Raw genomic sequence first — 15,486 nt, forward strand, 5'->3', positions numbered from 1 at the left:
CTTTTTTAATAGACGATAGCATGAGTGGTTAAATGTTAGATTAGAAAGCCGACAGGTTTCGAACATAAGCTGAAATGTCTGTTTAACGTAAGACGGCCAAATTAGTTTCTAGGTGCATATATCCAACATATTATGGAACAGAAAACTTGGGTGAAAATAAAGATCCAGATAATAATCTTCAAATATGGATCACAAATCTCATGATTAATTTCAATTAAGAACATTCCATGATTCCCCAAAACTTCAATAGATGAGCTACAAACAAATTCTGTTGCAATATTCGGACCTAGGCCGCAGCCTTAGAAATCAAATCAAGAGTGAAAACACAACCTCGTTCTCATTAAAATTACAAGAAATTAAGCTTGATAAGCCTTGAAATATGGTAATAGGCATACATAAAACAACTAACAACCATGAAAAATCGTCGGAAACTATAGAAACCATTCGACACTGATTTTCTACAAATCAGTATCATATGGCAGTATGGATAAATTGTTGATGCGAACGTGTGAGAGACTGACTAATAACACGACGTTCCTGGTCCAATTAGGAGATGTTTGCGTTTTTCAGAGATGTTGAGATTACCACACCTGCAGATGTCCGCATTACATGCTCCCCAAGTAAAGCAATACAAGAATTGTCGGTCTTCAGATGAGGTTGCACCAATTCCCATATCTTTTTCTTCTGAGTCTGCAAAAAGTGATAAAACGAGAACCATAAATACAAATCAAAGTATATGATGGATGAAGAAAAACTTGACCCAACAAGTGCCTCTGGCCTCAAGCATGTATATTCTGTGGTCTGAGATTCCATTAAACAGACAGCAAAAGACAAACAACCACACAACACTAGAAAGAAACTAAGAACGCCCAATCCATAAACACTTGGCCGTTGTCTCAGAAGGTAGACCTAGTAAGCCAGGACTTATCAAAACCCAAACAAGAGATAACGTGGGATGCTAAACCCAATTTTCTGTGCACATAGCCATTGTCTCACATCTTGTTTTCAGACATACCACAAGGTAGAAGGAACTTAACTCTGTTCCTTGCAGGAAACTGTAAGCACATGCACATTCGTTTGAATAAAATTCTGAAATGCCAGCAATCCATGGTAGAAAAGTTCACTAATCCACCTTGTCGCCAAAAGGTAACCAAAATCAACCTCCACAGTCCAAGGACAGAGTAATAAGAATGTTCGAAAGACTCTAGATACTCATTGCAGATAGGCCATCGAGTAGTCACAATTTTCTCCTGAAGATATTTTCTTGCACGAATGGAATTGAGGAAGATTCTACATAGGAGTTGACAAACTTAAGGAAGGATATGAACATTCCATATCAACCTTACGTCTAATTGATGTTAGGATCGCGGGGGTTATCTTATCTGTCCAGCCTGAGCTTAGACCCTGTGTTATCCATCCATATACTCAAGACTTTTCCCAAGATATATACTCCTGAATAGGGCTTGACCCAGGTTCGAGTTCCCCAATTAATGAAATCTGCCACCGTTTGGACCAGGCATATTCAACACCCGAAGAACTTAGAAGTTTCCGATTGCATGAAAAAAATTTATCTTGATTTCTGTACTCCTTATCAAATTTAATCTGGTTCACAATAAAATTCAGCATCCTATAAATTTCTCCTGATTCTGGATATGATTTATCATGCGCTATAAATTTGTGAAGGGTTCCAAATATCTCCACAAAACTAAAACCAGGGGACTTCTTCACCCCTCTCCTCTCCATGGCTTCTCTCAGGCTTCTTGCATCATCCCAGCGTCTGGAAAATGCATAAACATTTGATAAACCAACATATCTACCATCATGATCTGGCTGTATCTCTATAAGCTTCTTTCCAACAATTTCTGCAAGATCTAATTCTCCATGGTTCATGCACCCGCTAAGTAAAGCACCTAACATTGAAGCTGTTGGCTCCTTGAGCATTTGACATATAAAGTGGTATGCCTCCACTACCTGACCTCCTTGTGCTAAATCATCCACCATGCAAGCATAGTGCTCACACTTGGGTTCCATATCATGTTTACCAAGACATTCAAAGAAATGCCAAGCTTCCTTCACTAATCCCCCATGAGCACAAGCACTCAACAAGCACAAGTACGTTATCCCATCTGGCACAATCCCAATTATTTGCATTTCGCTAAAAATTTCAAGTGCCTGAGGGACTAATCCATGCATTGCAAGTCCTCCAATCATTGCATTCCATATCAACACATCAGATTGATGCAGTGAACCCCCACGAAACACACCGAAAGCCTCCTCTATCGCCCCACATTTGGCATACGTGTCCACTAGTGATGTTTCCAACACCAAATTCAACGGCAATTTATTCTCAGCCATATACCAATACATCACCTTCCCTTGCACAAGAGCACCAACGCACATGCGAACAGAACACTCACCATGGTTACCTCATTTCCTTTAGGCCCCACAACACGCATTCTCTCAAATACTGCCAAAGCCTCACTAAACTCCCCAGCCTTAACATACCCATCAATCAAAGAACTCCAGGACACCACATTACGCTCTGGCATTAACTCAAATACTTCCCGTGCTGAAATCACATGCCCACATTTTGCATACCCATCTAACATCGAATTCCACGAAACCGAGTTTCTTACAGGGATTCCATCAAACACTTTACGTGCATAAATGATATCTCAACAAGTAGCAACATATGGATCAAGGAATTACTTATGGACCTATCAGACCGGAAACCATTTTTAGCAATATGGGCATGCACAGCCATACCCAGCTCTTGCTTCGTAAGCGAGCTGACGCCTTTAAAAGAAATGGATAGGTTAAATAATCCGGAGAGACCCCGTCATGCAACATTTGAACAAAGACTGATATGGACCGATTCGGGTTTTTGCTGTTGGAGTAGCCTCAAATAACTGTGTTCCAATGAAAAAGTGTTGGGTGTGAGAGCTGTGAGAGCTGTGAGAAAACTCGATAAGAGTATTGCATGTTACCCGAATTGGATAGCGCCGTGAAAGAAAGGACTTTGGAAGTCAATGAGTGGTGTTGGGAGAGGCCCAAAGTGAGGAGCAGAGCATATATTTGCTTGAGCTCAAACATCGATTTGCAATTTTCACGAAGGGTGACTAGCTTTTGAATTATACTAGCATGTATGCTTGGAAATGGCACATTCAACAGTTGAGGATTAGACGCGGAGAGTACCTGGTTAGGCGAGGCAGCAGGAGGCTGATTTAGGTGATCCTCTTCAGAGCCAAACCATACCCTTTCGCCAGGGAGTGAACCCTCAGGTGGCACGAGAAGCTCAACATTCTCATGGGAAGCATCAGAAGCTGCCATAAGCATTCCATTAGACTTCACACCGCGCATGTTCCTCGGCTTCAAATTAGCAAGCACAACTACATTTCTATCCTGCATCACACAAACACAAAATCCCATTGCATACAATTGTCAATCTGATCATTCTCACTTCTCTAACCCAAAAATGAATGAACTTTCTCGGCCATGGCCGACCACCAACATCACCAATGTATTAAGTATGAGATTTTACCACAAAAGTCCTCGGTCATATAAGCAGATAACCTCTCACATATATATACTGTACACCTTTGATGTGATAATATTCTCCAACAAAAATCAAATATAGTACAATATACATACACATATACATGCTCCAAATTCACGTTGTGTTTTGAATACAAATGGGATATATGCAAACTAAGGAATTCGTAAGTTGGAACAAAGAATTTGGGTACCTGAAGGTGATCAAGAGGAATATATCTGACAAGGCCACTGCAGATGATTCTGGGTTCGGGCTCACCAACATCGACTTCCTCCACATAAAGAGATTCAGCCTCCTCATGCCTCCACGCCTTAAGGACTCGGCCAACCCTTATGTCGAGCAGGTCGGCTGCATCCTTTATCTTCTTCTGTTCATGAACAACCTCGCTCACGGGCACTGCCTCGTCGACCACAGCAGCATCGCTCACTACCTCAGAAGCAGAGGCAGAAGCAGAAGCAGAGGCGGCGGTGCAGAAGGGAGAAGAGGAGTTCCACAAGGCGGCGAGTCTTGGTGATGGTGATAATGTGAGTTTTCCGCGGCGAATGCGGATGTGGTGGTAATTGTGATTGACAGCGGAATTGATTTGGTTGAAATTGAGAGGCCGGTGCGGGTGGGCGAGGGAGAAGAGCCGACGGACGCCGATGCCGGTGCAGTTTCCTTTCAAAAGGCTCGTTGCTGCCATTCTTTCCCCTCTCCTCCCTATCCTCAATAGCAACTCACTGGCTCCCTTATTTCATTTAGTAATTTCAAAGTGCATTGTAAATGATGGAGTACTTGCTTGTAAACCATAGCATTGGTGTAGTATTTTCATGTTCGTATCTTTTTTGTGATATACTTTTTTTTGTGGCATACACTATATTTTAACGGTTATTATCGTGTCACACCTGTTAAATAAACAGATAATATAACTCAATTCGAACTAAACCCGTTAATATTATTAGAATATTAACGGGTAATATGACTCAACCCGTTATTTGTATAGAAAATATATTTCACATCAATTATAAAAATATACAAAAACTTGTAAAACAAGCTCTACAACTTTGGTGAAAAGGTGAACTCCGGAATTCGCCACCATAATCCCACAAACCATACATTTAAATTTAACTGTTGATTGTCATTGACATTTACACTCCATTCTTCTCACCAAATTTCGTTTTTTTTTTTTTAATTTTCTTTCTTAAAAACAAGGTCTTTTAGCCGATGGGGAAATATGAACGGTTCGGATCGTTGATATCACGTTCAGATTTTTACTGTTAGTAAAAAAATATTGTTTTTAAAGTCTCTAGAAACTATATAACATTGACTGATATTTCAATTAACCGTAAACATCGGAACATGATATCAATGATCCAAATCGTTCATTTTTCTGCATGCGTTAAAAGATCATGTTATCAAAAAAAGAAAATTTGAATAACGAAACCCAATGAGAACAATAGAATGTAAACGACAATCAACAGTTAAATATAAATCTAGAGTTTATGAATTATGGTGTCGAATCTCAGAGTTGACCCATTCACGAAAATTGTAAAGTTTGTCATTACGAGCAATTGTATATATTGTTTTTTACATTTTTCACACTTATACATTAATTTTTATTAATTCTGCACTCAAACAAAAAACACTATTCATGAGGATTTGGAGGGTATTGAAAATCTAAACAACAAAATAGCCATCGTCTAAGCCTAGAAGATGCAATCACAAACGTTTGTTTATTTATTTATTTATTATATTTTTTACTTGTACATTGATTATTATGAATTTTGGTTTAATTTGAACTCCCCATAAAAACACTATTTGCGAGGGTTAGTAGGGTTTTAAAAATCCAAATGACTATATACTCATCGTCAAAGCATAGAGGATGCGATCACAAGGTTTTGCATATATTTTCACATTTTCACACTGTTAAGTAATTTATTATGAATTTTTTAATGTGTTTCGAAATTTTTTAATCTCATTTATGTGATTAAATAATGTGCCTACGGTAGTAAGATTTCTTTTTTTGGAGCTTAAAATTATCGAACTAACATTTTCTCATTGGTTTGAAACTTGTTACTTGCGGGTAAACTTAGGTTCTTAACGTGTCACCCAATGGCACCTGGTTAGTTAATGCGTTGACTCGAGACCTATTAATTGTAGGGGTGTGCTATCCACACACCCTATTTTACTTCTCACAACCTCATAATAATTTATGTCCGTTGATCTTCTTCAATTCATTCGATCCGACGGCTGAAAATTAAAAAGATGTGTGAGAAGTAAAATGGGGTGTGTGGATATCACACCCCTTAATTGTATACTCATGAAAGAATGTTGAAATGGAAGAAACTGCCTAATCATTCAAGTCTTTGCTTTGGAGTCTCTAAATTATACGCCCTTTGGTTGAATCATAGGAACTTACTTCAAATTTTCATGTCGTTTGGATCGAGTTAACAAATCGTGTAAAAAAGTTGCCAAGTCTACTTGCTTGTAATATTAAAAGTACGAATTTTCCATTGTTTGAACATTTATGATTAAGTACCTACCCCAACCTTTTAGTATCATTCCAAATTGGTCTCAACCTACATTCCAAACATATACCCAACCTATTGAAAATGTCACATCTATTATGCCCTAGTAATTTTTGTTAAATTAATTAGGGCTTATTTTGTGTCCAAATCCAGTAGAAGATCATGAATGCAAGGCCTCCACCAACTAACGGTCACCACCACCACCCCTATCTGACAATCACCTCTTAACCCAACATACAACCACCAACTCCACCCTACAATTCAAGGCCTCTCTAAACACGAGCAAAACAAGTATGTTATAGCGGATGTGAGTGGTCAAGAAAGGTATCCACTTCACATCATCATCCACACGGATCACATAAAACTTCAGCATGATATCAAAGAGGTAAATCCGGTGGCAGATACACTTGCCGACTTAGGGCTTACAATAGGTTTCAAGTAATGAAAATATAACCATATTCAATATTCGATCGGTTTGTTCTTTCTTCTTTAATATCAAGATTATGATGATCACACATCAATATCAGCCTAAGTTCTTTCTCCCATTCTTTATGAGTCTTTCTCCTTTATCACCTTATCAAATTTAACTCACCCTAAGACTTAGTATTTTCTAACCACCAAGTAGAGTATAAAGGTTGGGATGAAGTTTCGGTGATCGTAGGTTGAGCTTGGAGGTTGGATGAAGTTGCAGTGATCGTAGGTTGAGCTTGGAGGTGGTGGGGATTGATATTTTCCGGTTTTCATCTACATGCCTTTTTGAAGTTATTTTTATTATTATTTGTGCCTAAATAAGCTAAAAAGTGGGGCACATTGTTGCCACAGGTACATTTAACGTAAAAATTAACTAGGACTTAAAGGATGTGACATTTCTGGAATTGAATTACTAGGGTTGTGGATCCTACCGTTGACCTTTGATCGACAGTTGACTTTTTAGTCAACGTGTCCCAAATTAACCTAGGGTGTCATTTATTTTTCGAATGTTGTTGAGGCTTGATGGAGCTTAGTTGGCTCATCATGATGACATGCCGTTCCTGGTTACCTTCCGTCTCGATTTACATACAAGTGGCACTATGCCTCACTTTGAGTGCCGGTCTGACTAAGTTTTTTAAGTGGGATATTGTGTATTGTATTAGGTTTCTTGGAGCAGTGTCGCTGAATCTAAAAGTGTGAAGGACTCCAGATAAGTGACTTTAATCTTATGTGAAAGGGTCATTACCCATGAGAACTTCCTTGTTATATACTATGTGGATATAACTTGGATTTTCAAATGATTTTATGGAAATGGGTGATGCTATGCTATGTTTACTTGATGGTGGTACAAAATATATATATATGCTATATTCCAAATGAATGAGGCTTATGGTGGTTATTCTAAAATATGTGGCTATTGGAACCTTATGATCCTTCGAAAAAACGATGAAAGGTGAGTGTTGAGCCACAATCTAATGAGAATGATGGAATGATAATGACGGTGATCATAATGACAGATGTGTACATAGCCACTGCTTTTACATTTAATCATTTGATTTTACTTATATTCACATATGTTGCATTATTGTCGCTCACATGAGCTTCGCATCTAATCTAGGTTTTGCTTTGCCTGGTGAGTCATTTCTACGGCGTAGGGTTGTTTGCAGAGTATAGTGGTTAGAGATGAGATTTCAGTTGGTATAGCTGTGTGAACAGTGTTTTTTTTCCCCCTATTGATATCTAAAGAAATTGTGAAAAGATTTTGGGGGATCTCTAGCATAAAAGTGAAATCATTTCGATAGATCTCTACCATATGCGGACATTTTATTTGGTATCAACCGAAGTTTCAAAACAATAGTTTTAGTAACCACTTGTCGAAACATTGCTTTTGTAGAATTGTGTTGAAAATTCTAAAAAATTATGACAAAGATGTCCTAGAACTTCGCCTGCTTTCATTGAACTTACTAGCTTTTTAAAATACTAGGGAGTATGAGGTGTTAGGGTAATCTGAGTAAGTCAAGTGTGTCTATCAAGATAATTGTTTGTCTCAAAAGTAGGTATGAGGTGTTTTCAGTAAATGGGGTGTATTCAACAAATTGTGGAGCTGTTAAATAAAAAAAAAAAAGTTAATACAAACCATTCATTCTATACTATATGACTTCGAATGATAGTTTTACTGTTTTCAGCTCACCGAAAAGATTATTAATGCTAGAAATACTTTTATAAACGGTGAATAAAATACTTTCTATTGTAAAGGAAAATAGTTTGAGAGAAAATGATAGAATTTTATTGGAGAATTTCTTAGTGTTACAGTGTGCGGCATAGCCACCTTTATATTGCAGTGTGACTATCTTTTCAAATCACAAATATCCATAATTCAATAGGGAGAATCAATTGCCTAATCAATTGAGAAATGAATGACCTATTCATTTGAGGAATCAATGGCTCAATGGTTAAACCAATCAATAGACGAACATAAATATCCTGCAACACTCCCCCTTGGAAGTTCATGAATTGCTCAGCTAGGTAATCAGTGAAACTTATAACGCCCCAAAAATTTAATCGGAAGCTAAGCTCAGTGATAGGTCAAAAATAAGATCTTGGTTAATCACTATTATTAACCACAATTAATTTCTTGAAATTTTCCATTCACTCACAAATTTTATTTCATTCCTTTTATGGCTGCATCTAACTCTTGTTAGATTACCTACATACCTTCGAACAAGATCAAGCCTTCTGTAGTTCATTATTCATTTTTAAACCGTTTTCTAAAATACTCATGTAGCGGACAAATATGTAACTAGATCCACACGCTTCACATCAAATGATTATCACACATGGATTCAGAACAACAAAATTAACTTAAAAATGCGAAGTTGGGCCACTGGCCACGCGCTGCCGTCGGCGGCAGTTTTCGACGAATGAAAACCCAATTTTCCAACTAACTCCAAAACTTACCAAATTTCATAAGATTGTAAAGTACATCAAGGGGAAGAACTTTCATACCTAGGCTGAAGTCTAATTCCACCCAAAAATACCTATAATTTCCCTCGATCCGTCGAAAACCCTAGAAATAGGTATTCCTGGTTCAACACCAAAACGAACTCTGACGCCTCAACCCATGCATGGGCTTTGTTCCCGAGGTTAACGGGAAATTATTGATGGTGATAATTGATCGAAATAGTTGCAGTAAAGGCGGATAGCCACCGTGCACCCACAAAACTATACAGTTTCGTTCTTCGCAATTTGAGGGTTAAACAAAGTGGGATTTAGGTGTAAATAGGAGAGGGAAGGTCATGGAGTTATTTTCAGACGGTGGCTTACATTAATTCATGGGAGAAAACAATGGAAAAGCTGACGGATTTCATTGATATTGTCCGGGACAAGTCGCAGAGGGAAACCGGGTCAAAGAGGATCCGGCTGGTTCCCTCCTTCTCTCTTCCCTCCTTTCTCTCCTTCCCCATTCGCCCACTCACTCTCTCATTTCTCTCATTTCTTCTCTCCTCTCTTCATCATAGCCACACACGTGGCATCATAGATGGTTGCTCCAGCAAAGCTGAAGCTTTCCAGAGAAGTGGTCAAATGACCATTTTGCCTTTGCCTTTGTTTATATCTCCTTCATTATAATTCCGTTTCATGAACGGTTTTCGCCTACGCGCTCGTAGAAGTGAGCTCTATCCAAACATGCCAAGAAATACGACGAAACATATAAGATAAAATACATCCCCATATAATATGGTTTAGCCAACTAGGGGTAATTTCGTCTTTTCAACTTATTGAATAGTTATACGACGTAAATAATAATAAATTTCGAGAATGGAATTTCATATTTCCCCCATTCAAATTTCGTAACCATAAATCGATTTATTTTTTGATTTCCTCCACATAATCATAAACATGAATAACTAATTCATATATTTAAAAAAATTTAGGGTATTACATTCGTCCCCCAATAAAATAAACCTCGTCCCCAAGATTTCAACTAGCAATTAATGAAAAGAGATTTAGAACTAACCTAACCATTTCATTTGTATAGAATGATTTCATTCATGTCTGAGACATAAATAACTCAATCAACAAATCACCATAGTCTTCATAAATATTAAAATTTCCAGCCAAAATCATTATTGGCAAACAACGATTTTACCAAGATTTTCTTTTATCCCAAACAAGTTACCAGCAAATTGGAAAGAATCGTAATATACCTGGCCAATATATATATATATATATATATATATTACACATATTTATCACATTGATAACTCATTCTCGCAGCCCACACATAGAATTTTCTCCACCTTCCACAATTCATGTGCCCATTCAAACATTCCTCCACATTCCACTAGGCATTATGCCCATTCAAACATTTCTCCACATTCCCAATTGCACAGGTATAATACAACTTTTCCACCTACTCGTCACAATTAAACAATCATCTCAACACACTTCAAAATCTCATGATGAGTAAAAATAAAATCAACCCTATTTCAAGGTTAATTGGGAACTTTAATCAAGCACCTTGTGCTCATCTTTACTCTAATTCACATCCACCAAACTCAATAATGTCACATAGTATAATGTAGAATCATTTGCTCTTATATCATTTTGTAACACGCTAAAAATTTAATTGGAAGCTAAGCTCGATGATAGGCCAAAAATAAGATCTTGATTAATCACTACTATTAACCACAATTAATTTCTTGAAATTTGCGATTTACTCACAAAATTTATTTCCTTCCTTTTATGGCTGCATCTAACTCCTGTTAGACAACCTACGTACCCTTGAATGGGATCAAGCCTTTCGTAGTTCATAATTCGTTTTTAAACCGTTTTCTAAAATAATCAAGTGGAGGACAAACAGATCCACATGATTGAATCACATCAAATGATTATCACACATGGATTCAAAACAACCAAATTAACCTAAAAATGTGAAGTCGGTCCACTAGCCACATGCCATTGCACTCGCTGCCAGCAGTGGCGATTTCCGACGAACGAAACCCAACTTTTCAACTAACTCCAAAAATTGCCAAATTTCACAGGATTGTATAGCACATCAAGGAGAAGAACTTTTATACCTGGGCTAAAGTCCAATTCCACCCAGAAGTACCTGAAATTGCCCCCAATATGTCAGAAACCCTAGAAATGGGTGTTCCAGGTTCGACACCATAACAAACTCCGACGCCTCAAGCAATGCATGGGCTTTGTTCCTGAGGTTGAAGGGAGAATATTGATGGTGATAATTGATGGGAATAGTTGCAAGAACGGCGGATCGCCGCCGTGCACCCATGAAACCGTACGGTTTCATTCTTAGCTATTTGGGGGTTAAACAAAGTGGGATTTAGGTGTAAATGGGAGAGGGAAGGTCGTGGAGTTATTTACAGATGGTGGCTTACTTAATTCCCCAGAGAAATGACGGAAAAGCCGTTGGATTTCATTGTTACCGTCCGGGTCAAGTCATAGAGGGAAACTGGGTCAAAGGGGATCTAGCTGGTTCCCTCATTTTCTCTTCCCTCCTTTCCCTTCTTCCCCATTCGCTTGCTCACTCTCTCCTTTCTCTTCTCTCTTCATCACAGCCACACACATGGCATCACAGATGGTTGCTCCAACAAAGCTGGAGCCTTCCAGAGAAGTGGTCAAATGACCATTTTGCCCTTGCCTTTGTTTATTTTTATCTCCTTTGTTATAACTCCCTTTCACGAATGGTTTTCACCTACGCGCTCGTAGGATCGAGCTCTATCCAAATATTCCAAAAAGTATGACGAAGCATATAACGATAAAATACATCACCATATAAAACGGTTTAGCCAACAAGGGGTAATTTCATCTTTTCCACTTATCAAATAATTATACGACATAAATGATAATAAATTTTGAGAACGGAATTTTATTTTTCCCCCATTCAAATTTCATAACCATAAATCGATTTATTTTTCGATTCCCTCCACATAATCATAAACATAAATAACTAATTCATATATTTAAATTTTTTCAGGGTATTACAAAAATCCATGTCAATACCTTGTCTTCGTCTTTCTCAATAATGCAAAACTGGAGAAAAACTTAGCGAAGGAAAAACTGAAGTGGGAGAAAAACTAGTAGCATGCATTGCTGAAACTAACTCTGGGGATTTCTCCCCTTGAGAATGACAAAACTTCTTAGGAGAACTTCTATGACTTCAGGCATGGCTCAAGTGACGGATGACCGTTATTGTCGGGTTGAAAGACCCAAATTAGTGCCTCATTAAAACTTTTCTATGTAAAACTTGTAGGATAAAAACTTAGTGAAGGAAAAAAAAAAAAGAATGCGGGCCAAAGCGTCTCAAGATGTCTCCCCCTAACTAGCACACGACTGGGTGCTTTCCCTGAATATAGATATCGATGAGACGTTTTACGTTAACTCCAAAGCCTATGTAACCCAATACCTTTAACGTGCTTTTAAAAATGAGCTCTTAGGCAAGGATTTGGTAAATAGGTCTGCATGGTTATCCTAGGAACCAATATGATGGACCTCAATCTTCTTCTCTTACAATGGTTCATGTGAAAAGAACTTAGGTACTATGTGTTTGGTGGCATCATCTTTGATAAAGCCTAACTTTAAATGGTTGGTACATGCAATGTTGTCCTTATAGGTAATCATTATGTCATTGGTAGCAAAGTTCACTTACATGTACTTTGAATATGCTCGACCATAACTCGTAGTTAGTGTTGCTTCATAAAAGGCTATAAGTACGGCATGATTAGTCGAGGTAAGCAACCAAAGTCTGTTTTGTAGACAGTAAATACATGACCTGTCTGGGAACGTACCTTGTGCAAGTCTGACAGGTACTCAGCATCAACAAACCCAGCAAATAGTGCATCAAACGTCTTAGATGCGTATAGGGCCATATCCATTATACCATTAACGTATCAAAATATGTCTTTGATGCCATTCCAGTGAGGGTGTATTGGTACCAAACTGTATCTCGCCAGGAGATTCACAGCAAATGAGATGTTTGGTCTAATACACTAGCTAAGCATAAGAAAGCTCCAATCATATTAACATAGAGGAATTATAGTCCCACAATCGATCTTTTCGGCATCTTTCTTACGACAGAATAATCTGTCTTAGGATTTAAATATTTAAATATCTAAATATCGAACGACCATGAGAGTATTAGATAACTTTGCTTCGAGGAAGTTAAACCAATGTAACACTTTCTGAGTGTAGTTCAATTGGTGGACTAAGATCTCTTTTTTATGGTTCTCTACAAACCAATACCAAACATAGTCTTACCTAGATACTTCACCTCAAATTCCTTCTTTATGTGCGTAGCAAACATTTATATTTTTTCAAGAGTTCCAATAAGGTTCATGTCAATTATCCCAAAACCAAAGTTGGTGGTCTTAATGGACATGTACTGGCACAATTCTTCATTCTCATATTCCATTCTGATATCAAGTACTTGGTTAAGCGTTTGTACCACATCCTTTCAAATTGTCTCAAACCATATAACGAAAGCTTTAACCTAATTGAAAGTGTGTTTCGTGGTAGGGAACTCATTAATTTGGGTATAATCGTATATAGTTCTGCATAAAAATATGCAGTGACTAAGTCCTTAAGTTCATACTCAGTTTTTTTGGAAACTACTAAACCAATTAAGTTGCGGAATGTAATTACGTCCATTATGGGAAAGTACGTCTCCTCGTAATCAATACCAGGGCATTGTGACAAACCTTGCGCCACGAAGCGAGCCTTATACCATATGACCTCATTATTCTCATTACGCTTCCTTACGAATACCTAATTTGAAGTTTACGGGTTTCCCATCCTAAGTGTTGGAATGAATGGTCTGAATAAGTGACGTTTCATTAAGGAATCAAGTTCGATCTAGATTACCTCTTCCCTTTTTGGCTAGTCAAGTCGAAGTTACGCTTCAACAATGGATGGTTGTTCGATGTCATTGCCCTTTACTATTTCAGCGACCACCACTTAGGCAGACACATCACCGATGATGATCTCGTTTTGTTTCCATATGTCTTCTAGACAAGTAGTTGACAGAAGGATCAAGACTTGGGATAACTAACCCTGTCTTTTCATGTGTCACTGTTCTCCACTTTGGGGGAAGCTTGTCTTTCGAACCAACAGTTTGCCTTACTTCAGGGAGGGATACTAGATTGGTTAGCCGCCAATATCGTTCTTCGATTGTCAGTAACTTGTTCTTTGGGAGCATAACGTCTGACAGGATGACTTTAGGAATATCCATTCTTGTAGGGACATTTGCAGCATGAAGGTCTAATCTTGTGGGTATCATTATATCAATAAAGGCATGCCATGGGTTCCAAATAATGGATAATGGAAGAAGACAAGTAACTTAAAATAAATCCATTTCCTTCGTTGAAGCCTCTTTGAAACTTTATGGGGGCGCAATGGACATATGTACAACACACCCAAACATGCACAAATGCTCCGCAGAAAAGGGTTGCGTGGCAGTGGGCCTTATACTAACCAAATTCTCCGTGTGCATTGTTGCATATAACCCCAAGTAGAAATCGGAAGATTGGACCTTATCTAAATGATCAAGCAACAAGTCTTACAAAAATGTAACATTTCTGGTGGACAATAGAGCAAGTGTGGGACTATCAAGTCGATGCATCAACCAAAACCATAAAGCAATGGAAAGGTCCGCGTGGTGGTTAGATTGGTCCAAAAGTATATCCTTAGATCCTTTCCAAAATAGTGGCTTGCTTTTTAGAGATGTTTGAATAGGACGGCTTGTCGCCTTCTTTATCTAACAAGAAAGCTTCACATGTATGGTCGACTAGATCATGTATTTCATCTTTCTCAATGGATGACCATGTGATGCACAAAGTATACGACACATCATATCCCTTTCTGGGTGTCCAAGATAGTGGTGCCAGAGTTAGAAAGTGCTCAAGTCAATTTGCTTTAGCAAAATGACTAGGTTTTCCTCGATCGTTCGGATATTTGTCTTATAGAGACTCGACGAGAATGCATTCAACTTCTTTAAGATGTGATTTCGGGTGCATGAAGTGAAAGTGATGCAAAGATATTCAACACCATTTTTTTAAGGGTTTGTCATGCCCCTCTATTGGTGACGTCGAGCCACTGATTGTTATCATCGAGGATTCAGTAGGCGCGAAGTTGAGGAAATAAATGCAGTTACGTAAAATAATGTGTGTGGTGGCACTGTCGTCTATACAATCAACTTCCTAGAACATACCTATGAAAATTAAATCGAGTCTCACAAGAAGTTTTTCAAGATAAACTTTATTAACTTAAATTATTTGAGAACTAAAATTCCAAAAGAATTAAAACAATAACCATAAGGGTTTAAGAAACCATTAGGTTCCCAGAATGGCCTAATAATCTAAAAATAAAAATCATCTGAATAAGAAACGAAAATTCCAAGTGGCGACATACCAACATCCATTAGTAGCCATCTAGCTCAATGAA

At 38.0% G+C, this 15,486-nt stretch overlaps 1 protein-coding gene across 1 annotated transcript; it reads right to left on the reverse strand.

Moving 5' to 3' along the window:
- Positions 1 to 318: 318 nt before the first annotated feature.
- LOC137743321 (uncharacterized) lies at positions 319 to 4,294 on the reverse strand. The gene is made up of 3 exons (XM_068483187.1): positions 3,747 to 4,294; positions 3,196 to 3,402; positions 319 to 690 (listed from the first exon to the last, which is right to left on the reverse strand). The coding sequence occupies exons 1-3, from the start codon at positions 4,233 to 4,235 to the stop codon at positions 547 to 549; spliced, it is 840 nt and encodes a 279-aa protein (XP_068339288.1). The 5' UTR covers positions 4,236 to 4,294; the 3' UTR covers positions 319 to 546.
- Between the last annotated feature and the right edge of the window lie 11,192 nt (positions 4,295 to 15,486).

This window comes from Pyrus communis, chromosome 8 (genome assembly GCF_963583255.1).
Source record: "Pyrus communis chromosome 8, drPyrComm1.1, whole genome shotgun sequence".
Lineage (NCBI taxonomy): Eukaryota > Viridiplantae > Streptophyta > Magnoliopsida > Rosales > Rosaceae > Pyrus > Pyrus communis.